At 50.9% G+C, this 21,938-nt stretch overlaps 1 protein-coding gene across 1 annotated transcript in view; it reads left to right on the top strand.

Moving 5' to 3' along the window:
- Positions 1-6,268: 6,268 nt before the first annotated feature.
- The window catches only part of CREB3L1 (cAMP responsive element binding protein 3-like 1), a 22,185-nt gene continuing 6,515 nt past the window's right edge, over positions 6,269-21,938 (top strand). The window contains exons 1-8 of the mRNA XM_009329731.1: positions 6,269-6,461; positions 11,317-11,477; positions 13,152-13,230; positions 14,181-14,341; positions 14,943-15,092; positions 15,900-15,958; positions 17,856-17,924; positions 20,322-20,421. Of these exons, the coding sequence (XP_009328006.1) occupies positions 6,269-6,461; positions 11,317-11,477; positions 13,152-13,230; positions 14,181-14,341; positions 14,943-15,092; positions 15,900-15,958; positions 17,856-17,924; positions 20,322-20,421 (972 nt within the window). The remainder of the gene's footprint in view (positions 6,462-11,316; positions 11,478-13,151; positions 13,231-14,180; positions 14,342-14,942; positions 15,093-15,899; positions 15,959-17,855; positions 17,925-20,321; positions 20,422-21,938) is intronic.

The following is a 21,938-nucleotide window of genomic DNA, read 5'->3' as shown; positions in this document are numbered from 1 at the left end:
CCCTCTGCCACTTGGAGGCTGGGTGTCAGGGAAGCCGTACAGTCCCAGGTCGTGATGCTGGAAATAATCACCCGTGACTTGGGCATTGCCGGCAGTCTCTGAGAAAGACTGAGGGGTGCTGCTGGTTGGGATGCTGTCCTGCTGCTGGAGGGAAATAGCAGTGGGGTTTGCAGATGGTTTGGCCTGAAGTGCTTCAGCTGTGCCATGCAGTGAAGCAGGAACAGCAAGGGGGTAGCAGGTCAGTGGCAAGCTATCCAGGCAGACCAGTGGCCTGGGCAGACCAGGCATGGAGCAGCAGGGAGCTGCGGTACGTGAGGGGAGAGACCAAGAGCAATACGGCTCAGGACAGAGGGGCACCAGAGAGGGTTGAGAGAGCCAAGAGGTGGTTGGATGATCACTTGTGCCCCTTAGGGTGCAGATGCACTGACCAGACTGTGAGGAGAAGTGTGTGCAGCATCTGTCCATCCTGCCTGGATATCGGTAATGCTGTCAAGACCTTCACTTTCGTAAGGTCTAAAATTCACTGCATTTTAAAGAGTGCAGAAGGACTGTCTGGAGTGTATGGGCTCTTCTTTCCTGGAATGTAAAGGAAACCTCGGCTGTGAAGCTGGAGTGCAGGGGGCTTCATTCCTCAGTGAAAGCAGAGAAGGGAAATGCAGATGTCACAGCTGGGACAGGAGATTTATCTTGGCAAGCAAAGAGGAAAAATACTTTCAAAAAGAAAAGAGAAAACTCAGAAGAATCCCCTCCCCATCTGCACTGCCTGCCAGCATGAGCAGAACCTCCAACCTGCAAAGGCCCTTCGTCTCCTGGGCCTGGGCTGCCGCCCAGCTGGATTAGCCCCTCGCCGCTTTCTCTTTGGAGCGAGACCATTGTGGTGGGAGCAGGGAGGCTGTGAGAACCAGGCTGATCCTGAAGGGAGATTGTCTCCAAACAACTCAGCCAGAGGTGGGAAGGGGAAAGTCACAGTCAAAGGATGGATGCGGGAAAGGGAAAGGGAGGGACAGATGCAGCCAGGGCGACCACAGAGGAGAAGTGGATCCAGGGAGAGGAAACCGTCCCCTCCTCAGCCATGTGTGGTGCCACTGGGATACAAGAGTGGCACCTCCAGGCAGCCTGTGCGCAACCGGGCAGAGGAAAAGGCTTAATGCCTCTGTCTCTGCTTGGGGCCTCCAGAGGTCCAACACCAGCTCTGGGTGGGGGGAAATAGAGAGCTTGCATTTGGATGTCTGGATGCCTTACATTAGCTCCCAAGATAACTGTTGTACAACAGGAAAGGGTGTTTGAACGAGAAGTGCACGCACGCACATACAGTGTGCTATTTAGACAACCCTAAGCATGAGGTCAGGGTGAAAACATGTGGTGGAAATATGTTTGGAAGAGTCAGTGCCTATGTCGGTCACCAGGAGTGGGAGGGAGCAGGAGCCAGCAGCTGACAGATTCACACTCTCTCCCCGTGGCTGAGGTGGCCTCAGCCCGAGCAGATTCTCCTGTGGCACCAGAGCAGCTTAAGGCTCTCTGTTGGGCCTGCAGATGCAGTGGTCATTGCCTCCCCTGTACCTGTGCACGCTGGCTCGTCCCCTTCGGGTGCTGCCTCCCCATCCTCCCAGAACTGCGGTGGGGGGGACGGGCAGCCAGAACTCGGGCTTGGATCAGGAAATCCAGCACATCCTCGCCATTGCGTTTCTGTCCCTTGGCTGCCCCCTCCCTGACCGCTCACTGGTAATACAGCTTTGGAAACACATCTCGTGCTATTTCTTGGCTTTGGAGCATAGTTAGAAGGAGAAGGAAGGAGGGTGTGAAAGGGAGGGGGAGATAGCAGGAGCGAATAATGCAAAATGAGACTGTGCTGCGAGCTTCGTATCCCATCTGGAAGCTGTTTTCCTCCAGTACACTTCACACCCGCTCCCTCTGGGCCAGGATGGTAAGGATCACGTTTCCCAGTTGACTGGTCCCCCTTGCTCAAGCCGGGCCCATCTGTGTGGAGGCTACTTGAGATATCTTAAAGGAGAATCTCAGTGGAGTTGCAGAGTCCTTCATTGTCACAATTAGAAATTCTTGGCCAATCCCCTGAGGAGCGGGAGCTGGCTGATCTCAGCCTGGCTGGAAGGTGCTCTCGAGGAGAGAGTCTAGGCCTTGAAGAGGCTGTAAGAGGATGAGCCTGCTCTGCTCGTGCATCTCTGTACATCCCACCTTCATTCACGTCCGAGTCCTGTGGACTATTTCTTGGACCTTCCACCAACACGTGCCTCTGGTCTGCTGAGATCTTCGTTGCCACGGCATCGGCAAAAGTCTCTCCAAAGCCCAGCATAGTAATTTCATTTAATGGCAGCACATGCAGGCCTTCAACTGTGCTGGCCCTGGTCTGGGTGGGAAGGGAGGGCCAGTGGCTGCCCAGCACCTCCTTTGGCATGTGACCTTTCAGCCAGGATAATGCTACCATCCATTTGGTCAGGTGATACACCTGCTTCTGTTTATCACCCAGAAACTTGGAGCACTGACCCTGCCATGCTCTGCCATGATCCACACAGTCCTGAGACACGACACCCTGGGTCCTGCAGTTCCCCAGAGCCTGCTCTCTCACACGCGTTCAGGAAGAGTACGGCTGAAGCCTTCTCTGAGTTTTGCCAGATAGGTGCAGCTCCTGTAACGAGGCTGGGTAGGACAGAGTTTGCATATTCTGGGTTAGCAGACTTGATCTAAACTAATTAGCAGTGTTTTTGATGGCATCTATCCAAACTAAGCTCTGGGCTGCTCCTCACTATGCCCATCACAGTTGGATCTGGACAAGAGGACACTTCTTCCTGTTACCATGTGGTTGCATGCATGGCTGTCTTTACTAACCCGAAATCTGTCCTGAAGTTAACAATATCTGTTGGCATCAGGAGAGAACAGAGCCAACCCAAGAGGCACAGCAGTCTTCCTGGGACGTGGTGGCTTAGCTTCCTGCTTGTCCTATAGTCTCCGTTGTGGATATAGGCAGCTATAAAGACATGTCATTACCTTTGTTTGCTTTACCCTTCCTTCTGCTTTCCTCTGCCTCTTGGCGCTGCCTTTGAGTAAAATAGCAATCTCCAGCTCTGTGACAGCTCTGGGTGCTCTCCCTCTTTGAGGGCGTCTGATCCTTGGTGCCCTCTTTGATAATAACCATAGTTACTCCCAACCTCATAGGCTAGGTCCTTTCTCCCCATCGTCTGTGTCTGGAGATGTTGGACTGATAGATGTATGATTGGCAAGAGCTGAAAGGGGGCTGCTTTGATGAGAAGGCTTTGCCAGTATTTAGTTGTGCTGGAGGATAAGATCCAGGAGCCCAGAGAGGGGTATGTGTCCCAGCATTTCTGGATTCCCAGGGAGGGTGTGAGTTTCATTCTCTGCTTATCACCCATGTTTTTCCCATACTGTGCAGTAGGTCTGTCTCTTGGGAGAGAATGGGCTCTTTGGGGACCTGAACCCCTGCATCTCTGGGAGAATAGTGTTGCCTTCATCCTCACGTCCAAGCAGCGAGGTCCTCCAACAAGCCTGCTGTGTGGTGTCTAAAAGAAAAACCAGAAATCTGCAATTACTCCTGCCAGTGTTGGTGACCGTGTTAAGGCTCTGATACTCAGCTCCTTGCACTTACTACTCATCTCTCACCCCTTAGTCACTGCTGGGGAGAATTTTTGGTTTCAGAATAAAACCAGAGGCACATCTCCACCTCTTCCTTCTGGGTAGGTTTGTCCTACAATGGGAAGACTTTTGACAGACCAAGAGATCCTTGTTCTAAGTGCGGGTGGAATGCCGCTAAAAGATAGTGTGTGGAACTACTGCATAAATGCATCTTCTTGACTCTCTTCACTCCCACCTCTGCCTTTGTTAATGCACAGTTGTGAAAGAAATTTGAAGCATGTGGCAGAGTTGCAGACAGCTCTCCCTGCAGTTGTCCATCCAGTCCTGCTTTTCTTCCAGGGTTACACAGTGGTTCTAGTTTTGATGGTTACAACAGTATATAAGATTTGAGTGCCTCTTGTTGGATCCCAGCTCTGCTGTGCTGTCGTGGTGCATTGGCAGCCAGAACTCTGAATCCCTTCACTTTTCTGCGGTTACATTCTCACCCTTACCATAAGGCTATCGTGTTCATATCCTGTGTTTGCTTGTTTAGAGAAAGCAAGACAAAGAACAGCTGTTACATGAGCAGGAACTCTCTGGGGTTAATGCTCAGGACTCCAAACTCTTTACCCCTCTGTGCTGTAGGATAGGACAAAACCTGGTTTTCCAGTGCTTTTTAGATAAATATCTAACCCATTTCCATCTGCTGACTCAGCTCCCTCTGAAGAACGGTTATGCTCAGCACAGATGGGAGGTGTTTTCTGTCGCTTGATTCAAGTGCAGAAATGCTTCTAGGCAACTTGGAAATGACTGGGTAGATTTTACCAAGCTACCCTGCCAACTCGTCTTCCAGTATGGGAACAAGTGGAGAAAACTTCAGCCCAGACATCCCAGGGAGGGCCTCAACACTGGGATTTTGCATGAGTGGACTTCTCCGCCTTACCTGCACATGCAGTGTCTGCCCGCCCAGGGGAGCCTCGGATGGTGGTGTGTCAGGCTGTCACTCCAGGCAGTGGGAGGACAGGACAAGTGGGAAGGAAGTGAAGGGAGAAAAATCTTGTGTCAGTCAGAATGTAGGCAGCAGGGACTCCCCCTCACTTCCAGCATGCTCTGTGGGCATTTGAGTTTTTAAATTGAGTGGCTGAGGGTTGATGTTGGAGGGTGAAGGGCACTGGCATGTTAGAGATTGCTGCAGCTCACTGTCTCCCTGCCCAACTTGGTGGGAAGCGTGGGTCTGTTCAGCTGGAGCCTAATTCACTCTCCAGTCTCACCCCAACCCTCTGATAGCCAGCGTAATGTTGACAGAGTGATATTGTGCTCAGATAAAACAAATATACCTTCCTGTAGGAACAGGAACCTGCAGGCTCCAGCATCCGGGGTCCTTTGGCCAACTCCTCCCTCAGTCCTAGTGCTGGGGAAAGAAAGGACTGCATGTACCCCATGCTTCTCTAGGAGCCGGGCTCTTTCCTGAGCTCAGCTCTCACACTGGAATTCATTGGCATTCATGTCTCTACTCTAGGACCTGCGTGCTCTCTCCCACTCTCTCTCATCCGTACCCTGTTGCTCTTGGTATTTCAATATGCTGCTTTCAATGCCTTTCTGCCCACCCAGATGCTTTTCCAAGCGGGGGGGACGGGGACCCAGTTTGACTCTGCTGAGCTCTCTCCAGTTCATTTAAGTTACACAGTTCCGTCTGTGTAATATAGTCACTTGAATGTATCTGTCTTTTCTTTCCTCTCTCTGAGCCAGAAGCCTCAATCTGCCAACAAATGGGATAATTTTTCAGCTAGTGTTTGGCAACCATCATTTTTCTCCCTGCCCAACCAATGCTTTGTTGTAGCAAATGGAAAAGTTAGTGATTTGACTTCTGAATAGGAGGATATGCCTCAAAGGAAACAGGTTCCCTGTAGCATCAGGAGCCCAGCTCTGCAGCAGCACTGGCCAGATTTACTGACTGTTACTGGAATGATTAGTGGAATGATTGTTTGTTGTTAACAGCCCATCTGTAGTGTTTAAACTTCATCGGGGAGCAGAATTTCACAGGCATTGTCTGGCTGGAGGACAGCCTCATATGGTCCACAGAGGGGCTGTGAAATCCCAGAGGAAATTAAATACAACAGGGGGTCTTCCTGTTATGTTGATCCAACTGATCTTTTTTCCTCTGATAGAAATCAGCAGCTGGGTTGATGTTCTCTGGGGCATCAGAGTGCCTATTGCTGCTGGCAGAGAACATGAGAAAGTGTCTGTCACCGAGGACAGGTGCTGAAGACCATGATTTTCTGCCACACTTGCATTTTGTCATCACAGGGATTTCTTGCCTTGTGCTCTATTCAGCTTGTTGTCACAGTGAGATGATGCTAGGAAGCCGAAGATAGGTACCCACAGAGGAAGGGGCAGATGTGAGAATACAGAGGAGTTTCAGGAGTGTTTGTGGCGTAGATAAAGAGGCGGAGAAGATGTACAGCACCACAGACCTTTCTATCTTAATTCAAGGTGTTTTTATCAAACTGATGCAGGCAAGGGATAGGAACTGCATTTTCTCATCCAAAAAGGGCTGTTGCTGAGGTTTGGCTCTCAGAGCAGGGGAAGGCTCTCAGGTCCCACTTGGAGTGACACTAACACTCTCTCTCCCTTTGTCTTTCCTCAGCATTTCTCAGAGAACCTGGATCACTTCTCTGACAACATGGAGGATTTCTCCAACGACCTCTTCAGCAGTTTCTTCGATGACCCAGTACTGGCTGAGAAGAACCCACTGCTGGACATGGACCTGGATCCACCCACTCCAGGCATCCAGGCAGAGCACAGCTACTCCCTCAGTGGAGACTCTGCTCCCCAGAGCCCCCTCGTGCCTGTCAAGACTGAAGATAATGCTAACGGTGAGCATGAGACGTGCGCACTGCACAGCTTTGGGCACATCTGTTAGCAGAGGCTCTGGCTGGCTTCTATATATAAGGACAAACTGGCTATTCCTTGGGCTTGCACATGGCTAATCCAGGGAAGAATTTGATCTGCTGTTGTCAAATACAGCCCGCATTTTTTCCTTCAGTTTGTGCTCTGATAGTCACATTGCTCCTTTACTGGGCTAACTGTTATTTATGAGGATGATAACTGGTTGTGGTTCGGTGTGCTGCCAGCTTCTGGCAAGCAATAGGCAATGTCTCTTCAGGACCCTGCAAACCTGGGTGTGGATGCCCTAGATCCAGGTCTGTTTTGGCATCAGGCAGCAGGGTTTTGGCTTGAATATAGGAAGCATGAGTCTCTGGCTGCAACCAGTGCTGGTACATGCGGAAAGCTAAGTGGCTTCTTTACCAGCAGATCTTTTAGCAGGAGACAGAGAGGAACAGTCATTTCAAAACCTATTTTTAAAACAATTCGTTTCAGGATAATTTATGATGGCTGGATATTTTTAGAGCTGTCCTTGCAGAGAGTCCTGTAATTTGTGGGACTGTGTGGGTGTCCCAACAGCTGATGGACACCAGGCTGCCTGAAAAAGCAGTGGCACAGGCTCAGTATACACAGAAGAAAGCCATTCCTTTGAGCAAGAGTGAGACCTGGGACAGAGGCTTCCCTCTCATGGCCAGGAATGATCCCAGCTCTCTGGTACAAACGCCAAGGCAGGAGAAGAGGAGCTGGCCTCCTCTGCCTCTTTGGTCCCTGCAAAGGGCACAGCCATCAGTGCCACGTTCCTTACGGGCCACTCAGAGAGGTGCTGGGAGAGAGGCTCAAGGCAGGCCAAGCAAGCTCTGCCTTAGTATCAAAAAAGCTTTCCATTCACATTTCTTTTACCTTAGCTTTAACCCCAGTACAGTCTTGGAGGGCACTCAGCCCAAACAGGCAACCAGGCAACTAACAAAAAACAAACCAGCATGAGTGCATAGACACATCTTTATTTTGCCCCTGCAAATGAATAGGAGGACTCATGTCCTCCCATGGCTTGGAAATGAGAGAAGCAAAAAGCATGAGTTTGTAGAAAGCAGTGAAATGAAGTCTGCCTGCATGAAGCTACCTCAGGGACTCCTCTCTGAGACACTTGCCACCACTTCTGCTCCTCTCCTCTGTGTCTGGACATGCCCCTGCTTCAGCTGCAGTGTCTCCAAGGCAAGACCACGACTTTCCTGAATGGAGTGCGACACTGATCCTTGGGCAGAGGCTAGCACAGGGTGTACAGCGCCTAACGCAGGAGAGCTTCAGATGGACCTGGCACTTGCTCTCTGAGAGTGCAAATCAGCTCTGTACAGGGAGTAAGGCATAGTATTAATGCAGCAGAAATAGGGGTATCTATGCACCCAGTCCTGCAGTGGGATAATTCAACCCATCTTTCCAGGGCTATCTTGGCTTGTAATTGGATGTGAGTCATATTCTAGTGTAACCCTGAGTCAGGTCCAGTTTTTGCAACACTGTGCAGTCCTTTTGGCACAGCTCCATCCAGTCTCAGTCCTTTTAGACATTCACTTCAAATTAATTACCCAGGAATGGCTTTTCTTTAACATTAAGCTAGCTCTGCGTGGTCTGCAGAGCTCTCAGGAATGTTTTTTTCTGCGTGTTCTGCAGAGCTCCTCAGGAATCGCTGGGCTCTGTCTAGGCTTGGACTTGGCTGAGGCTTGCTATTTATCAGCTTTCTCCCAGCTTTTCTGCAGATCTCCAAAACACTTCCAAATCCTGCCCCTTCCCACATTGTTCCCACTAACACAGGTCAGCTAGGGCAAGCTGCTGGGTACATTGTGACCCTGCTTATCAGTGGAGTCTGCTTTCCAGATGGTTTGTGCATACGGACTGGCTGCTTCGGTTCTCAGTACCAGCCCTCAGTTCTGCAGGGCGTGATTTGATGCCAGGAACAGGGGGAGCCAGGGTTGTGCAGAACAGTGGGTGCTGGACCAGCCTTGGGCTAGTGCCTGCACTCCTGTACAGGTCCTGCTTCCTCACTGCTCTTTGCCTCACCTCCTCAACCAGGGCAGCTATGGATATCTTTCAGCCATACTTCTTCCCATTATGTACAGAGTATCTAGAGCAGAGGATAAGCTTCCTGGCATGCCTCACCCAGCAACATACAGTGAAATCTGCAGTGGTCACAGACTGACCATACCTCTGAAACGTCCTCTGAGGCAGCAGAACATAGATGTGTCCACACAAAATGCCTTCTCAGTCCCTCATTGACCTTCTGATGGCTTATGTGTTTCTGATTCTCTAACCCAATCGCTCCCCAGATAAATCTCCAAGGGTGGGAAAGAGAGCAGGGTCAGAATGTAGACAGGAAATGGGAGGACAGCGCATACTTATTTGGGTGTCTGTTCCTTGGACTGTCTGGACTGACAGCACTGGGGGCTGCTCTCTCGCTGAGTCAAGTCTGAATGGGGAGAGCCCTTGGTGGTCTGCTCTCCCTTGTCTGGTAACTTGCTTCAGCAGCAGCCCTCCCAGACAGAGGATGCCCCACGCCTCTGAAAAAAAGAGAAATGCAGAGCTTTGCAACAGAAAGGGAGGATGAGGAAGATGAGTCTTAAAATCACAGTAAGGGAACTTCAGATTAGCCGGTAGGCAAAACCTTCCCATAGTGGGCATAGTGAAACCGTAGAAGAGATTTAATGTGGAAAGCTGTGGCTTCTGCATTACTTTGCAGAGGGGTAAGATCAAGTCAGACAACCATCTGTCAGGACTGACACAGGTTTAGTTGAACTTGCCTGGAGCAGCGGGATAGACTGGAAGACATCTCAAGGTCCCTCATCTCTGTGACAGGCTGTGGTCAGTCAGAAGAATTCAGTCCAAGTTTTCTGGCTGCAAACACTTGTGGCTGTGTAACACTTTGCCTCCTTCCATCAGAAAGGGCTTGTTTGCATACCAGGGGTAACTGGGACTTCCTTACCAGCTGCGGGTTTGGTGTCCTTACCAGGACAGGACAGAGAAAATGCAATTCGGTCTGTGTCTGCTCAGCAGCCTCTCTGTTGTCACAGCTGTGCAGTGCACCCCTGCCTGAGACGCTGCCTGACGACGTTGGCCCTGCTGCATTGTGGGAAACTCTAGGAAGCGATCCAGCAGCACTGAGAGCAGCGCACACAGCTGATTGATAGGCACACAGAGCAGCCACAGCAACTCGTGTCTGTGCTTGAACATGTCCAGTCACACAAGGAGCTGGAAGGAACAAGCCTTTGCTAGAGAGACCTATCCAGGCAGCAAAATAAGAGGTGCCAAACCAAAGACAGGAAGACAACATATTCCACTGGCAAGGGCAACACTGTGTTAACTGATATAATTCTTGCCCAAGCTTTAACACCACTGTGTCCACGCAAAAGCCAGAAGCAGGATTCTGCCCTGTCCTCTCCTGAGGGCAACAGAGCCTGAGTTGGGCAAAGATGATGTTAGGCCACCTTTAAGTTTAGTTCAGATGGCAGCTCCCACATGAACAGCTGCTTGCTTGTACCCTTCTTTGTGCAGGCTTTTCTGGAGCTGAGAAGGACCTTTCTCCCCCTCTCATCTTGCCATGACATCTTCCAGACTGAGACCTGCACTGCAGAGATGCTTTGGGCAGCAGACAGCTAGGCAACCCCCATGGGTCTGAGAGTGCTGTATGCAGAGAGCAGTTTAGAGGGGTCAGGGAGGGAGCCCAACTGTGGCCTCATGTTGAGCCAACTGGGGCACTGTCTGGTGACACACTTAGCAATAGTCTGTCCTGTGTCAAGACAAATGCATTTCTTGTCAGATAAAAAGGGGAAGGGATGAGGATTAGGGAGGAGGATGCAGGCTCCAGGCCAGCTAGGAGTAGCTTTTTGGCAGGCTGAAGTGTTTGAAGAGCAACGAGGGGGCCAAAACTTCAGAGCAGAGCCCAGGCAGCTCTCCTGCCTAGCAGGTTTTTTTCCCCATCTGAGCTGCAGCTTATCTACCACTGCCTGAATCCCAGCCCCCGGGATCTCTGCTTCCAGTGACAAGCCAGGCTCACGCCACAGACGTGCACGGGACAGAGCAGGCAGGGGGCAAGGGGAGCATCCCCACATAGCTCCATTCAGTTCTCTTCAGACACTTCCTTCCCCTCGCTGCTGCTTTGGTCCTTGCCAGCAATGGCAGCGGGGCATGGCTGTAGGCAGCCTGAGCAGCACGGGGTGGAGGAGGGAGCCTCAGAGATGAGACTGAGGGGAGCAGCCGTGGAAACAGCCTCACAAGCAGGTGCCACATTGGACTTCCTTCCACAGAAATGGACCTTCCTCCTCTCCTGTCATGCAACAAAGCTCTGGTACTTGGCACAACATTGGTGGGAGGCCAAAGCAGCATGTACAGCCGCCTGTCAGCCTTTCACTGTCATCGTGCTTGCCCTCTCGCCAGTTCTCTAGCACAGAGGTGGTGCTATTCTTGGTAACACACCTGGCAGCTCTGTGATGCTGGCCATGCTGCCCAAGGAGCAACAGCCTAGCATCCTTCTCTCACTGAGCTCTAAATATAAATAAGCTCCAGAGGACAAGACCGAGACATCACTGGGGGAAGAAACCCCGCAGCTGTCCTCCAGCGCTTGGGCTGCACAGTCAGAGCAGAGACACAATCCCTCTAGCTCTGTCCTGTCTGCTCCCCGTACGCTGGGGGTTCTTTCCCTTTTGTACTCTGTGCTGTGGGCCTGCACATGCTTGTGTGGTGACAGTGCTAAACTTGGAAAGGCAGCCTCCCCAGACGGGGGGAAGCTGTCTGCATGGATTTTTTTTTTTCTTGTCCTGTTCTTGCTGGAGTTTGACTCTCATGTTGTGCATGTTTCAGAGCTGGAGAATGGAGTGTGGTCGCTGGGGCCCAAGCTCTGCTCCATCATGGTGAAACAGGAACAGAATCTGGCTCTAGACCTGCCTGAGTCCCAGCTAGCTGCCAGCTCCATACCAGTGCTGAACCTCCACCCTCTGCAGAGACTGCCAGTCCCCGAGGAGGTGAGCCCATCTAAGATCCATCGGGAACCCGGGCTCTCACACAGCAACACCCTTGGTGATGCGGACCCAGCCATGTGACTGCAGGGTCCTGCTAGGTGATTCAGCTGTTGGACAGACAGGAGAAGGTGATAACAAAGCCCAGATACTGCAGTATTTGTCATTCTCCTCTTGAAATGGCAGTCAGAGGAGCAGCACACCTGATGCTAGCTAGAACTATGTTCTTGATTCCTGCAGTGAAGCTACAAGACAGCTTACCCTTCCAGAGAAAACGATGGAAGGAGGGTTTTCTCCAGCACAGGAGGCTTTACAATCTCGGTTAAATACAAGTGTGTTTCCTTGGCACAAAAGCCAAAGGCTTTTAAGCTTGCACGTGCTGGAGGACTGTCCCCTCCAGTCTGCCAGTATTTCTATAGCCACGCTTGGCTTATTTTCATTTTTCGGAGAACAGTGTCAATCAATGTGATGCCAGTGACCCCACTACTAGTGAGTATAGACCCCTGCTCTGCCCCTGTCTTTTTCATAGCCTGGGGCCTCTCACTTTTCTCAGCTGCTCACTGGAAATGGAGGTCCCACTCCAGATCCTGCTTGCTTTTTCCTATGAAGAAGCAGGAATTATTATTTCTAAGAAACAAGGGGCCAAGTCTTTCAGTCATATCTAAGTTCTTAAGAAGTCTGTTTGTCTGAATGACGCTCACTTATGCCACTGGTACATGGGTGTAAGCTGGGGGCTCAGTTTGGCTGGCCCTGAGTCCAGCCGTGTTGGATGGGAAGGTTTGACCACTCTCACACAGACATTGGCTATCTTGTAGCAGCTCAATAGATAACAGTAGAGCATCTCTGGGGTTCACTTCCTTTTTTCACTCATGCTGAGCATCTTCCCATTTAAACAACCATCCAAAACAAATGGGTACTTCCAGCCAAAACTGTGCACAAACTTACTCCATTATTTACACAGCTTGAACTTGCTGTGCCCTCGAAGCTCTGCTGTGTGTGCTCAGCAGCCATTCCATGGTGCTCTCTCAGCTGTGTTTACAGTCTGGAGGAGTTTGCAATGTGTCTGTTTAGTGTAAAAACTCCCCCAGCCTATGGTGGGCTGGGGGCTGGTGAGCCAGGGAGCTGAGGGGCAGCATAGCCCAGATGGGAATAAATCTACTCTTTATTTAACTCTCAGTCCCCTTCGATTGGAAACAGCTGCCCAGTGGCCCTGGTGAAAATCATGTGAGCAGGACAGGGGGTTTGTTCTGTTTCTGTTTCTGTACAACCTCTATACTCCCAATTCTGATGAAGGCAGATCAAAGAGGGACTTCCCATGATAATGCAGAGGTTGGTTTAAATTGCACTGTCTGGGTCTAGCAAGGGAAGAATTGCCAAGGATAAAAGTCATCTCCCTTTCGGAGGTACTCAGTGCATGGCTTGGCAGCATATCCATCTGCCACTGCTTCTTCCTCTGCAAACATGTGTTTGCACTCTGTGTGCCCAGCAGCACAGACTTCAGGGAGCTTATGTTTGGACTCCTGGTTTCTATTATGGGTGGTGAGAGGCTGCTTTGGGCAGAGCTGTGAGATGAGGCAGTACAGAGAGCAGGGGAGCAGTGGCTATGAACAGAACTGGTGGGAGCCCTCTGGGCAGGGGAGGTGGCAGCGCCCAAGAGCTCCTTCTGCTTCTCTTCCACAGACTCCCATAGAAATGACTCCAGCGCCTGTGATCAAAGCTGAACCCAAAGAGGTGAACCAGTTTCTAAATGTACCTGCAGGTAAGAAGATAGAATTTGCTGGTCAGCCTACATCCCTCTATATTGCTCAGATATAGATCATTACTATACAGGGAGGAAAGACAACACCTGAGAGCAGAGCCATGCATACAAGGTAATACTAGGGCACAGACCAATAGAGGAGTGAGCGCTGCACTGTTCCAACTCAGATCAGTGTCTGGACCAGCAGCCACTCACAGAATTGTTCAGACAGGGACTCCCAGGCAAAACAGGCTACCTCAGAGTTGGAAATATGCAAGAGTGCCTTTAAAATCCTCAGAGGGACTGTAGTGTTATCCAAAACCAACCATCTGAAAGTCAGGAAATTCAGGATCCAGTTTAATTTGAAAGAAACCCAAGCATCTGAAAATCTGCCGATGCACAAATGAAAGCACTGTAGGAACTCCCACTGCCGCAGAGAGACATTCCTTAGGCATATTCCCACCTCCATTAAGGCCCCCAGGCTCTCCAGTACAAAGTGGGGACAGTTTTCAAGTGCTTGGCAACCAACTGAGTGACCGGAGCCCCTTTGGATCAAGTGTGCTAGCAAGCGTGTGAGCCCTGTGGTGCTTTTGGAAGAGCTCTTCTCTTATAGAGCTTCCTGTACTTGTGAACAGGCTATGGAGCAAAACATCATGGGCTTTGTAGTCCATTTTGGTTGACACCAGAATACCTTATTGCTTTGTAAATACCTTCAGTGTCTTGGCAAAGCCCCTGCCAGCTCTCTGACTCCTCCAGTTCCTAGTTTAGCGCATTTGAGGTCAGCCTCATCTCTGTCTTGGGCAGTGCTCAGTCCAGCCTTGTTCTCAGACCCACCCCATCTTGTGAGACTCATCACCCTCTCCTTTTAGTCCCGTGTTATGGCAGTGCCTTTTCCTGTTGTTACTCAGGGCCCTATGCCTGTACCAACAGGCTGACATGAGAGCCATTGACTTGATCTCCTTGTTTCTCAGTAGATGACCTGGTGCAGATGCCTCCAACTCCACCCAGCAGCCATGGCAGTGACAGCGACGGATCCCAGAGCCCCCGGTCCCTGCCTCCCTCCAGCCCAGCCCGACCCGCTGCTCGCTCTTCTACTGCCATCTCCTCCTCACCTCTCCTCACAGCACCACACGTAAGGAGGCAGCAGGACATCACTGGGACACAGGGCTCCTTGGTGCTCAAAGTGGGCTGGAGGCTTTCCGAGGCTCATGTCGGGGATCCAGCCCTTGTTAAGGTCTCCAAACTGAAATGCTTTGGCAACGCAATGTGATGTCCTAGCGTAGGGGTGTGGGGACAGGATGGTGCTCACAGGAGTGCGGAGAGGCACAATGAGTCTTGCACAATGCCTACCAGCAGCTATTTTGTTTTAGCAAGTGCTGTCTTTCACCCCACACTTTGGGAAGTGGCCTATGCACTGGAGGACTTTCTGAGGAGGTTAATGGAAGAGAAAGGAATAACCAAGAATTCCCATAACCAGACTGGTTTTTAACCATCGTCCAAAAGTCCTTTGGCGGGGTCCTGCAGTGCAAGTGTGTAGCCAGCCTCACCATGAAGGAGCACGTGCCCTCCCGAGTGAAAGAGGAAGGCAGCTGCTGAGCTGTGCCCCCAGGATCGGGTTGAGAGCAGGAAAGAACACTGCCCTGCACCTATTTGTACTGAGCCTCTAGCTGCTCTGCAAGGCTTTAAAGGAGGGATAGAACTCCTTGCTGATGGCTGCTCTCTGTGTGTTTCAGAAGTTACAAGGGACCTCTGGCCCGCTGCTCTTGACTGAAGAGGAGAAACGCACCTTGATTGCTGAGGGCTACCCCATTCCTACCAAGCTGCCCCTCACCAAAGCAGAGGAGAAAGCACTGAAGAGGGTCAGGAGGAAAATCAAGAACAAGGTGACTGTTTGCAAAAAATGTAACTGTGCAGTTCCCATGATTCCAGAGCATCCTCAGCTGACCAATGCTAAAGTTACCCCCACCTCCTCAGCTGCAGTGCAGGTCAGAAAAGGTGGGATCCTGCCTTTGGTGCACTGGCACGAGCCTCCCAACCCACAGAAATGGTGCCATTGGGCATCTCTGCATGAATGCTGTGCATGCAGCCGTATCTGGGGAGTATGAGTTCCAGCCCAGCTCCTGGGAGTGTGTGGCCTGAGATGGGGCCCACAAGCTAAGGCATCATGGATCAGACAAACTGGCCTGGTCAGGCCTTGCTGTGGGGGCAGGGAAACAAGAGCCATTGCATGGTGTGGGCCGAGTGATGCACAGAGCTCAATTAGCCAGGCAGAGGCTGGAGACTTTAGACTGTGATTAGAAAGCATCCCGTGGGAGAAATGATGAGACCCTGAATTAGTCACCCAGTGACTCAGAAGTGGTCTGGGGCAGAATCTGCCCAGATGGCCACAGCACGTACCCATGTGAGTCAGAGGAGTTCAAAGCAACCCTAAAGATGCTCTCAGCAGCAAGGGGGTCAGGCATACTGCAACAAATGGTTGTGTCCTACAGGCCAAAGAAGGCTGCATACCTACAGCATCCATCCCTCCCAGTTTTGGCCTGGAGACCAGTAGCCATGGCAGACTGGAAGGTGACTTCCCCATTTACCTTTAGGGTGCTGTGTGTGCAGGGAACAGACAAGGTGAGGGAGCCACAAAAAATGCCTAGAGGCTTATGATACTGACTCCTCTCTGACGGCTGCCCCCCTCACAGATCTCTGCTCAGGAGAGTCGCAGGAAGAAGAAAGAATATGTGGAGTGTCTAGAGAAAAAGTAAGTTTCTTTTTCTCAGTCTTACCTTTGAAAAAGGAGCCCTGTCCATGCACAGCCCCCCTTTCTAGTGCTTTTGTCCCTGAATTGCTCAAAGAGTACGATTCCTTGCAAGGCTGGCTGCACCGAAGTTTGGTTTGGGATCCTGCCCCTACTCCCCTCCCTCCTAGAAATCCTCTTGCAGGATAAAGATTGCTCTAGAAACCTTGTGTTTCCAACTGCTTGGTTTGGCTGGTCCCCTGCAGAACACAAGCCATTTTGGCTGCCAGCAAGGTGGGATTTGGGGTAAGAGTCATGTTTCCCCACTGGAAGTTGCTTCTATTTTGTCTGTTCCATAAGCAGCAGGCCCTCTGAGGGGGCTTTCCCCCCCTCTCTTCCCATGAGGGTGGACACACAAGCATTTGATAGCAAGAAAAACCTTGCACTACAGCTATTCCCCACACTCCCTCCCCTTCCACCATTCCCTGTATGAGCTTTGTTTTTCTCCTTGCAACCCTGAGGTTGGTCCTGCATGTATGGCAGGCATAAGCCAAAGGTGACATCACATGACACTGACAGGGTAGAAAATAACTCTTGAGGGGCTGATCCTGTGATCCCTTCTGTACTAGCAGCCCTTGATGGGCATTCCCAGGCAAAGAAGAATGCCAGGATCCAGGTGCAAATTCACATTTCTGTTTAAATACCGTCTTCTTCCCTGTTATTAATACCACCTGAGATCAGCAAAATGGAAAAAAACAACCCCCAAACCCAACCTTAATTAACTCTTCTCCCTAATGCTATTTGTTTATGTTCCCTAAGTGCGTAGAAATGCTGAATGAAAACAGATGACTCAAGGCACCTTCAAGTTCTCATGCCCTTCCATAAGCAGCACCTCGGCGTGCATGTGTGTGTCCAGGCATCAGAGCACATCACCTCCAGCTAATGTCCCACATTGACACCCAGATCCTTCAAGCCGGGGCTGGGGAGTTGGCTGGCCTTGCTCAAGTGGCAGGTCCAGGGCTTTCTGTGCTGGGGCCTCTTCCCTAGACGTGGCTGTGGTGCCTGTATGTACTCAGCAGTTTGTTATGCTAGTGCATTGCTGTGACAGATGGCTTTCAAACAATGCCAGGTTTAAATGTGAACCAAAAGCAGCATACAGTGATTTTTTTTAATGCAACAAGCCTTTGGTCAACTTGGCTTTCTGTAAGAGCTGGTTTGTCAAAACCTGTACTTGGGCCCTTCACCATTCAGTTTGACACCTTTGCTGCAAGCCCAGTTTTTACACGGAACGCCTGGTTCGGAGGCTGTGCTGGAAACCTCCAGTCGGATCAGGCTGTGTCCCTGGCCTGCCTTCCTCTGGGCCTGGAGGCATTCCCCTTCCCTCCTCCCAAGTGCAGCCTAACCACTTTCCCTTCCGAAGCTGTGGGAGAGAGCCTGCAGGTTCTCTGCTGCCCTCAAGTGCCTGCAGTCGGAGCTGGCCCAGCACTTGCACGGAACTGCCTGGTTTTCATATGCAAGGCACACAACCAGGGCAGGTTCTCAGCCTGAGTGGGAGAGGTTGGAATTTGTCCCCCTGTTCCTTTTCCATGCTCCTTAGCGGGGTTTGGAAGTGATGGAAATGCCTGCATAATTTTGGGTCTGTGCTGACTTGACCAGCCTGTAACTGGGTGCTACTGGCTCTCCCAGCACTCGGGAAAGCCTGAACTGGGAAATGTCACACATAACTGTCCACCTGCAATCTCATCCCTGGTCTGTTGAGGCTGGCTGCAGCCAGATGGGCAAGGGACATCTGGCTCCAGAACCATATCTGCAAGTGATGGATGGAGCCACTGAGCCTCCATACCCCGAGAGAGGCAAGGACTACATTTGCTTTATCTGTCTGGCCTTTGTAACTAACCGGCTATGGGTTTTATTCCCACAGGGTTGAGACATACACAACAGAAAACAATGAACTCTGGAAAAAAGTAGAGACCTTAGAAAATGCAAACAGGTAAGAGGGGCTAGACCTGACCCTCTGTAGGTGGGGTGGGGTGGGCAGGAAGGGAAGCCAGCTGGGGCAGGGGGGCGAGAAGAGAAATGCAGGCTCCCCCAGCTCCTGGCAGGACGAGCGCTGCTTGGCGAGGCGCTGGTTTTCGGCCCGTGGCAGCAGCGAGGCAGCTGGGTTTGGTTAGCGAGCCTGGAATGTTTGTGTTGGGATGGCCAGGCCGCGCCACAGCGAGGGGAGGGAGAGAGGGAAGGCGTGTTTCTCACATCTCTTCCTCCTTCTCCCTGCAGCCCTTTGGGCTCATGCTGCCCTCCCCATTGCCCTCCAGGCCTCTGGCTGTCTCCAGGGCAGCTGCACTGAGGGAGGCCCCTCACACCAGCACCTCAGACCCACTGTTTCTGCTCTTGGGCTCTTTGGAGGAATACAAGGCCCTGGGCATAATGTGGCTCTTTAGGTTTCTCTTGAGAAAGAGCTGAACAAACTTGGTGAATACAGGGAAAGCCCATTCCTCTAATAAAGGTAGAGATCCCAGCTCCCACAAAGTCCAGGGCAACTCCCTGTGCATGTGGTACCCCAGCCCTTGCCCTGCCTCTTCCCCTTGCAAAGCAAGCCTGAAGGATATCCCTCCCATCTGCTGCTGCTGCTCACCTGAAAGAAGCAAGCTGCTCCCACAGCCCCAAAGCAGGCCCCTGGCTCCCTCACCCAAGAATCTGGTGAGCGCTTGTGCTTCTAATACACAGAGCTGGCCGACTGATCACCAGGGGAATTTGTGTCCTTGGAAGCAAATAATGACTGCAGTGGGGATGGGCAGCAGTAGCTGGAGGAGGGCCCAGCTCTGCTTTCTCTTAGTGGGTGCAATAGGTGTGAGCAAGGGCAGGGGCAGCTGCAGCACTGTTGAGGGGGAAGCTCATTTCTATAGCCCCGTTTCTACCACCCCCAGCTCAAATTGAAGAGGAGAGCCGCAGCCAGAGAGCCAGTCCCCCCACCCACCCCTCTGCTGCCACTACAGCTCATGGAGTACTCCTTGAGGCTCTGCTGCACTCCTTCCTCCCATCCATGACACAAGTGCTGTGGCCCCAGTTTCCAGGCCAGCCACTGGTGCTGGGACTAGGGACTGTCAGGCATGGTCTGGCTGAGGTGTGCAAGCGGCTGAGCCTCCCATCTGCCAGAGATGTGGCTGCCCAGCTGCTCTCATCCACAGGGCACAGCCTGCCGCCCGGCCTCACTGGGAGTGCAGGCAGCCCCTGCTGCTGAAAAAGCATGAGCCCCACCCTGCAAAATCAGGAGATTGGCCTAGAAGCCAGGAGATATTTTTTTTTTCAAAATACACATTGTGTTCTTTCTGATTGGGTTTGGGTTTTGAGCACTGCCAGTGGGACGCTCTGTGCTTCTCTCCACATGTACAAGGAGCAGAAGAGGCTTTGGAAAGAGATAAAGCTGGGATTCTCCTGCAATCTCCTGGCTCCAGGACCTGGCATTTTATAAAGGCTCAAACATATTTGTGTAAAACAGTCGGTGCTCCCAGGGGGAAACACTCAGTAATCTGCATTTCAGTAATTTGCAGCCCTTGGGAGCTGTGTGCTCTGTAGTCTCCCTCATTGCAGATTTCTTCACCAGCCCAGTGAAGAGTTTGGTGGCTCTTAGTAACACACCTACCACTGTTCTGTGCTTATGTGTGCCAATGCCCGTGTTCAGTTAAGTGGGGCAGAGAGACCTTAGCACGTGTTCCAGCCAGGGCAGCCAGAGAATTAATTAATTGCTGAACTCAAGATTTGGCTTTGCCCACATCCCTCTGCAGAGTTTGCCAAGACTGAAGAAGCTGGAGGGGATCAAAACTGGTTTTTGTTTCTCTCTCTACCATATGGTTCAGGGCACAGGTTGAGCTGCAGATTGTGTGTCTCTGAGTGAAGTGGGAGGAGATGGGCCTGTGCTCAATGTCTGACCTGACTACGAAGTTCAGTCCCCGTCCCAGAGCTTGGTTTTCATGGTAGCCTGCCTCTCCATTGCTTTTGGAGATGACTGGCTGGGCTTTGAGGCACCCAGGACTCCTAAATGAGTGGAGCATTCATAATAGTGGGTAGTTGCAGTGACGACTATGGTGGATCTACTGGTGAGGAAACTGAGGGAAGGTGCTGCAGGGGGTTACCACAGCATAATGGCACCTTGGGGGTGTACCTCCCACAGCTCCTGCACACTATATATCTCAAACTCACCCTTTTTTGTTTCATGCTTCCCAAGCCTGTTTGGTCAGAGAACTTGGGCAAGATACAGCAAGGGGGAGATATTTGTTTTCAGAAGAAGGGAAAATCAGGGTAAAATATGAAAGGGGTAGTGGTATTCTTGCATCACTTACTGGCTGTTACCTCCTTATTGAGTTTTGATTTGGGTTGTTTCCTATCCTAGGACTCTGCTCCAGCAGTTACAGAAGCTGCAGGCTCTGGTAGCTGGGAAAGTCTCCAGACCTTACAAAATGGCTTCCACGCAGACTGGGACCTGCCTAATGGTATGAGCTTCATTTCCATCTTCCTTGTTGGCCATGCTTCCCCAGACAGCTTTGGCGATTGCCTGTCTCTGCCCTATTTCCCGCTGCCCAGCTGTGTTGCCAGTTACATCTGCTCTCTCCTTTTGTGTTAGAGTCACCAGAACTGGGCCCTGTGTCATACATACATTGGTAGTGTCAGTTATTCATGCAACAGAATTAGAATAATTCCTGCATTTTCACTGTCTTGTTCTTTGGGCAAAACAGCACTTTGTTTGCTTTTCATTAGCTATCGGACATTCAGCAAAAATTTTCAATGAGCTTCCATCGTAATGGGTAGAGTTTTCTTTGCTGAGTCGGTAATGCTTAATGTTTAACTCAGCAGGGCAGATGAACAGTTCAAGAATTCCCCCCAGTGGGCATTACCTTGTGTTTATCAGCAAGAAATGGCATCTGTTCTTGCTATAGGCAAGCACATCAGGCTTTGTTAAATCCAGCTGGAATTCTCTTCGTTTGCCCTTTTGACTAACCAAAATGATTCGGGGTTGTCTGTTGGTTTTAGTAATCCCTATTTGCCTCTCGTTTCTCATAGTGGAGGATCATGGTTATGCAATATTGGCTTCACCGTGGAGCTTTAGGGCATGCCAGTGTGTGGCCATAAATAGAGTCAATCGCTTATTCTTCATCTCATTTTTTGCCAGGGGAAAAGTTTCTGATCCATGATAAAAATACAACCTTCAACCCTGTGATGTCTTTGCAGGATTGTCGTAGTAGCTGCTTGAGACAAATTTGTCAAATTAGTTATCTATATCTAGTTATCACTTCTGTACTGTTAACAGTCGTGAAATACAAACAGATGATAAGGTACTTGCCCCACTTTCTCAGCACCGTCAGTGTCCTGAGGGGTTGTTTTTTGCTCTTGGTTCTATCTGTTTCCTTGGTTCCAGAGCCCCTGCTCTGAAATTTCCAGCACTTTCTCCTTTCAAAATCTGCTCAAACTTTTGCTACTCTTTGCTGCCCCCATGTCAGACCAGATTTTAATGTCTTTTCTGTTGGCTGCTCTATGGCTTCATTCCCAAGTTCTTTCCACATTTTCGGGTGTGACCCAGCTGGGCCCAGTGACTCATTGCTCCTTAATGCAGCAGCTCAACAGAGCACCCCTGGCTCAAGCAATTCTTCATCGCTACTACCTGGAACGAGCAAGTCCAGGAGAGGTGCCTTCCCGACATGCCCTGTGCTCTAGGCTGATAAAATACCTGATGTAGCTTCTCAACAATGACTTATCTCTCCTTGCTGCTCCCTTCATTCCACGGCATCCCAGCCCACACACCAACTCTCTCAGGCTTCCTAGCTTTGAAGCATTTCAAGAATTTATAATTTGCTTTTCTATCTTTGGCCAGTTCCTCTCATAGGCCTCCGAGTTCCCATTTTCCGTTTTCAAATACAGCACTCCTTATCACGACAGATATGTAGAATCATCATGCCTTGCAGCACGGGAGTGGAGCAGAGTACCCTTCTTTTATAGCCCTGTGTCATTCCTG

Source organism: Pygoscelis adeliae, unplaced genomic scaffold (assembly GCF_000699105.1).
Source record: "Pygoscelis adeliae isolate BGI_AS28 unplaced genomic scaffold, ASM69910v1 Scaffold117, whole genome shotgun sequence".
NCBI lineage: Eukaryota > Metazoa > Chordata > Aves > Sphenisciformes > Spheniscidae > Pygoscelis > Pygoscelis adeliae.
This window is presented reverse-complemented; position numbering and strand designations above follow the sequence as displayed.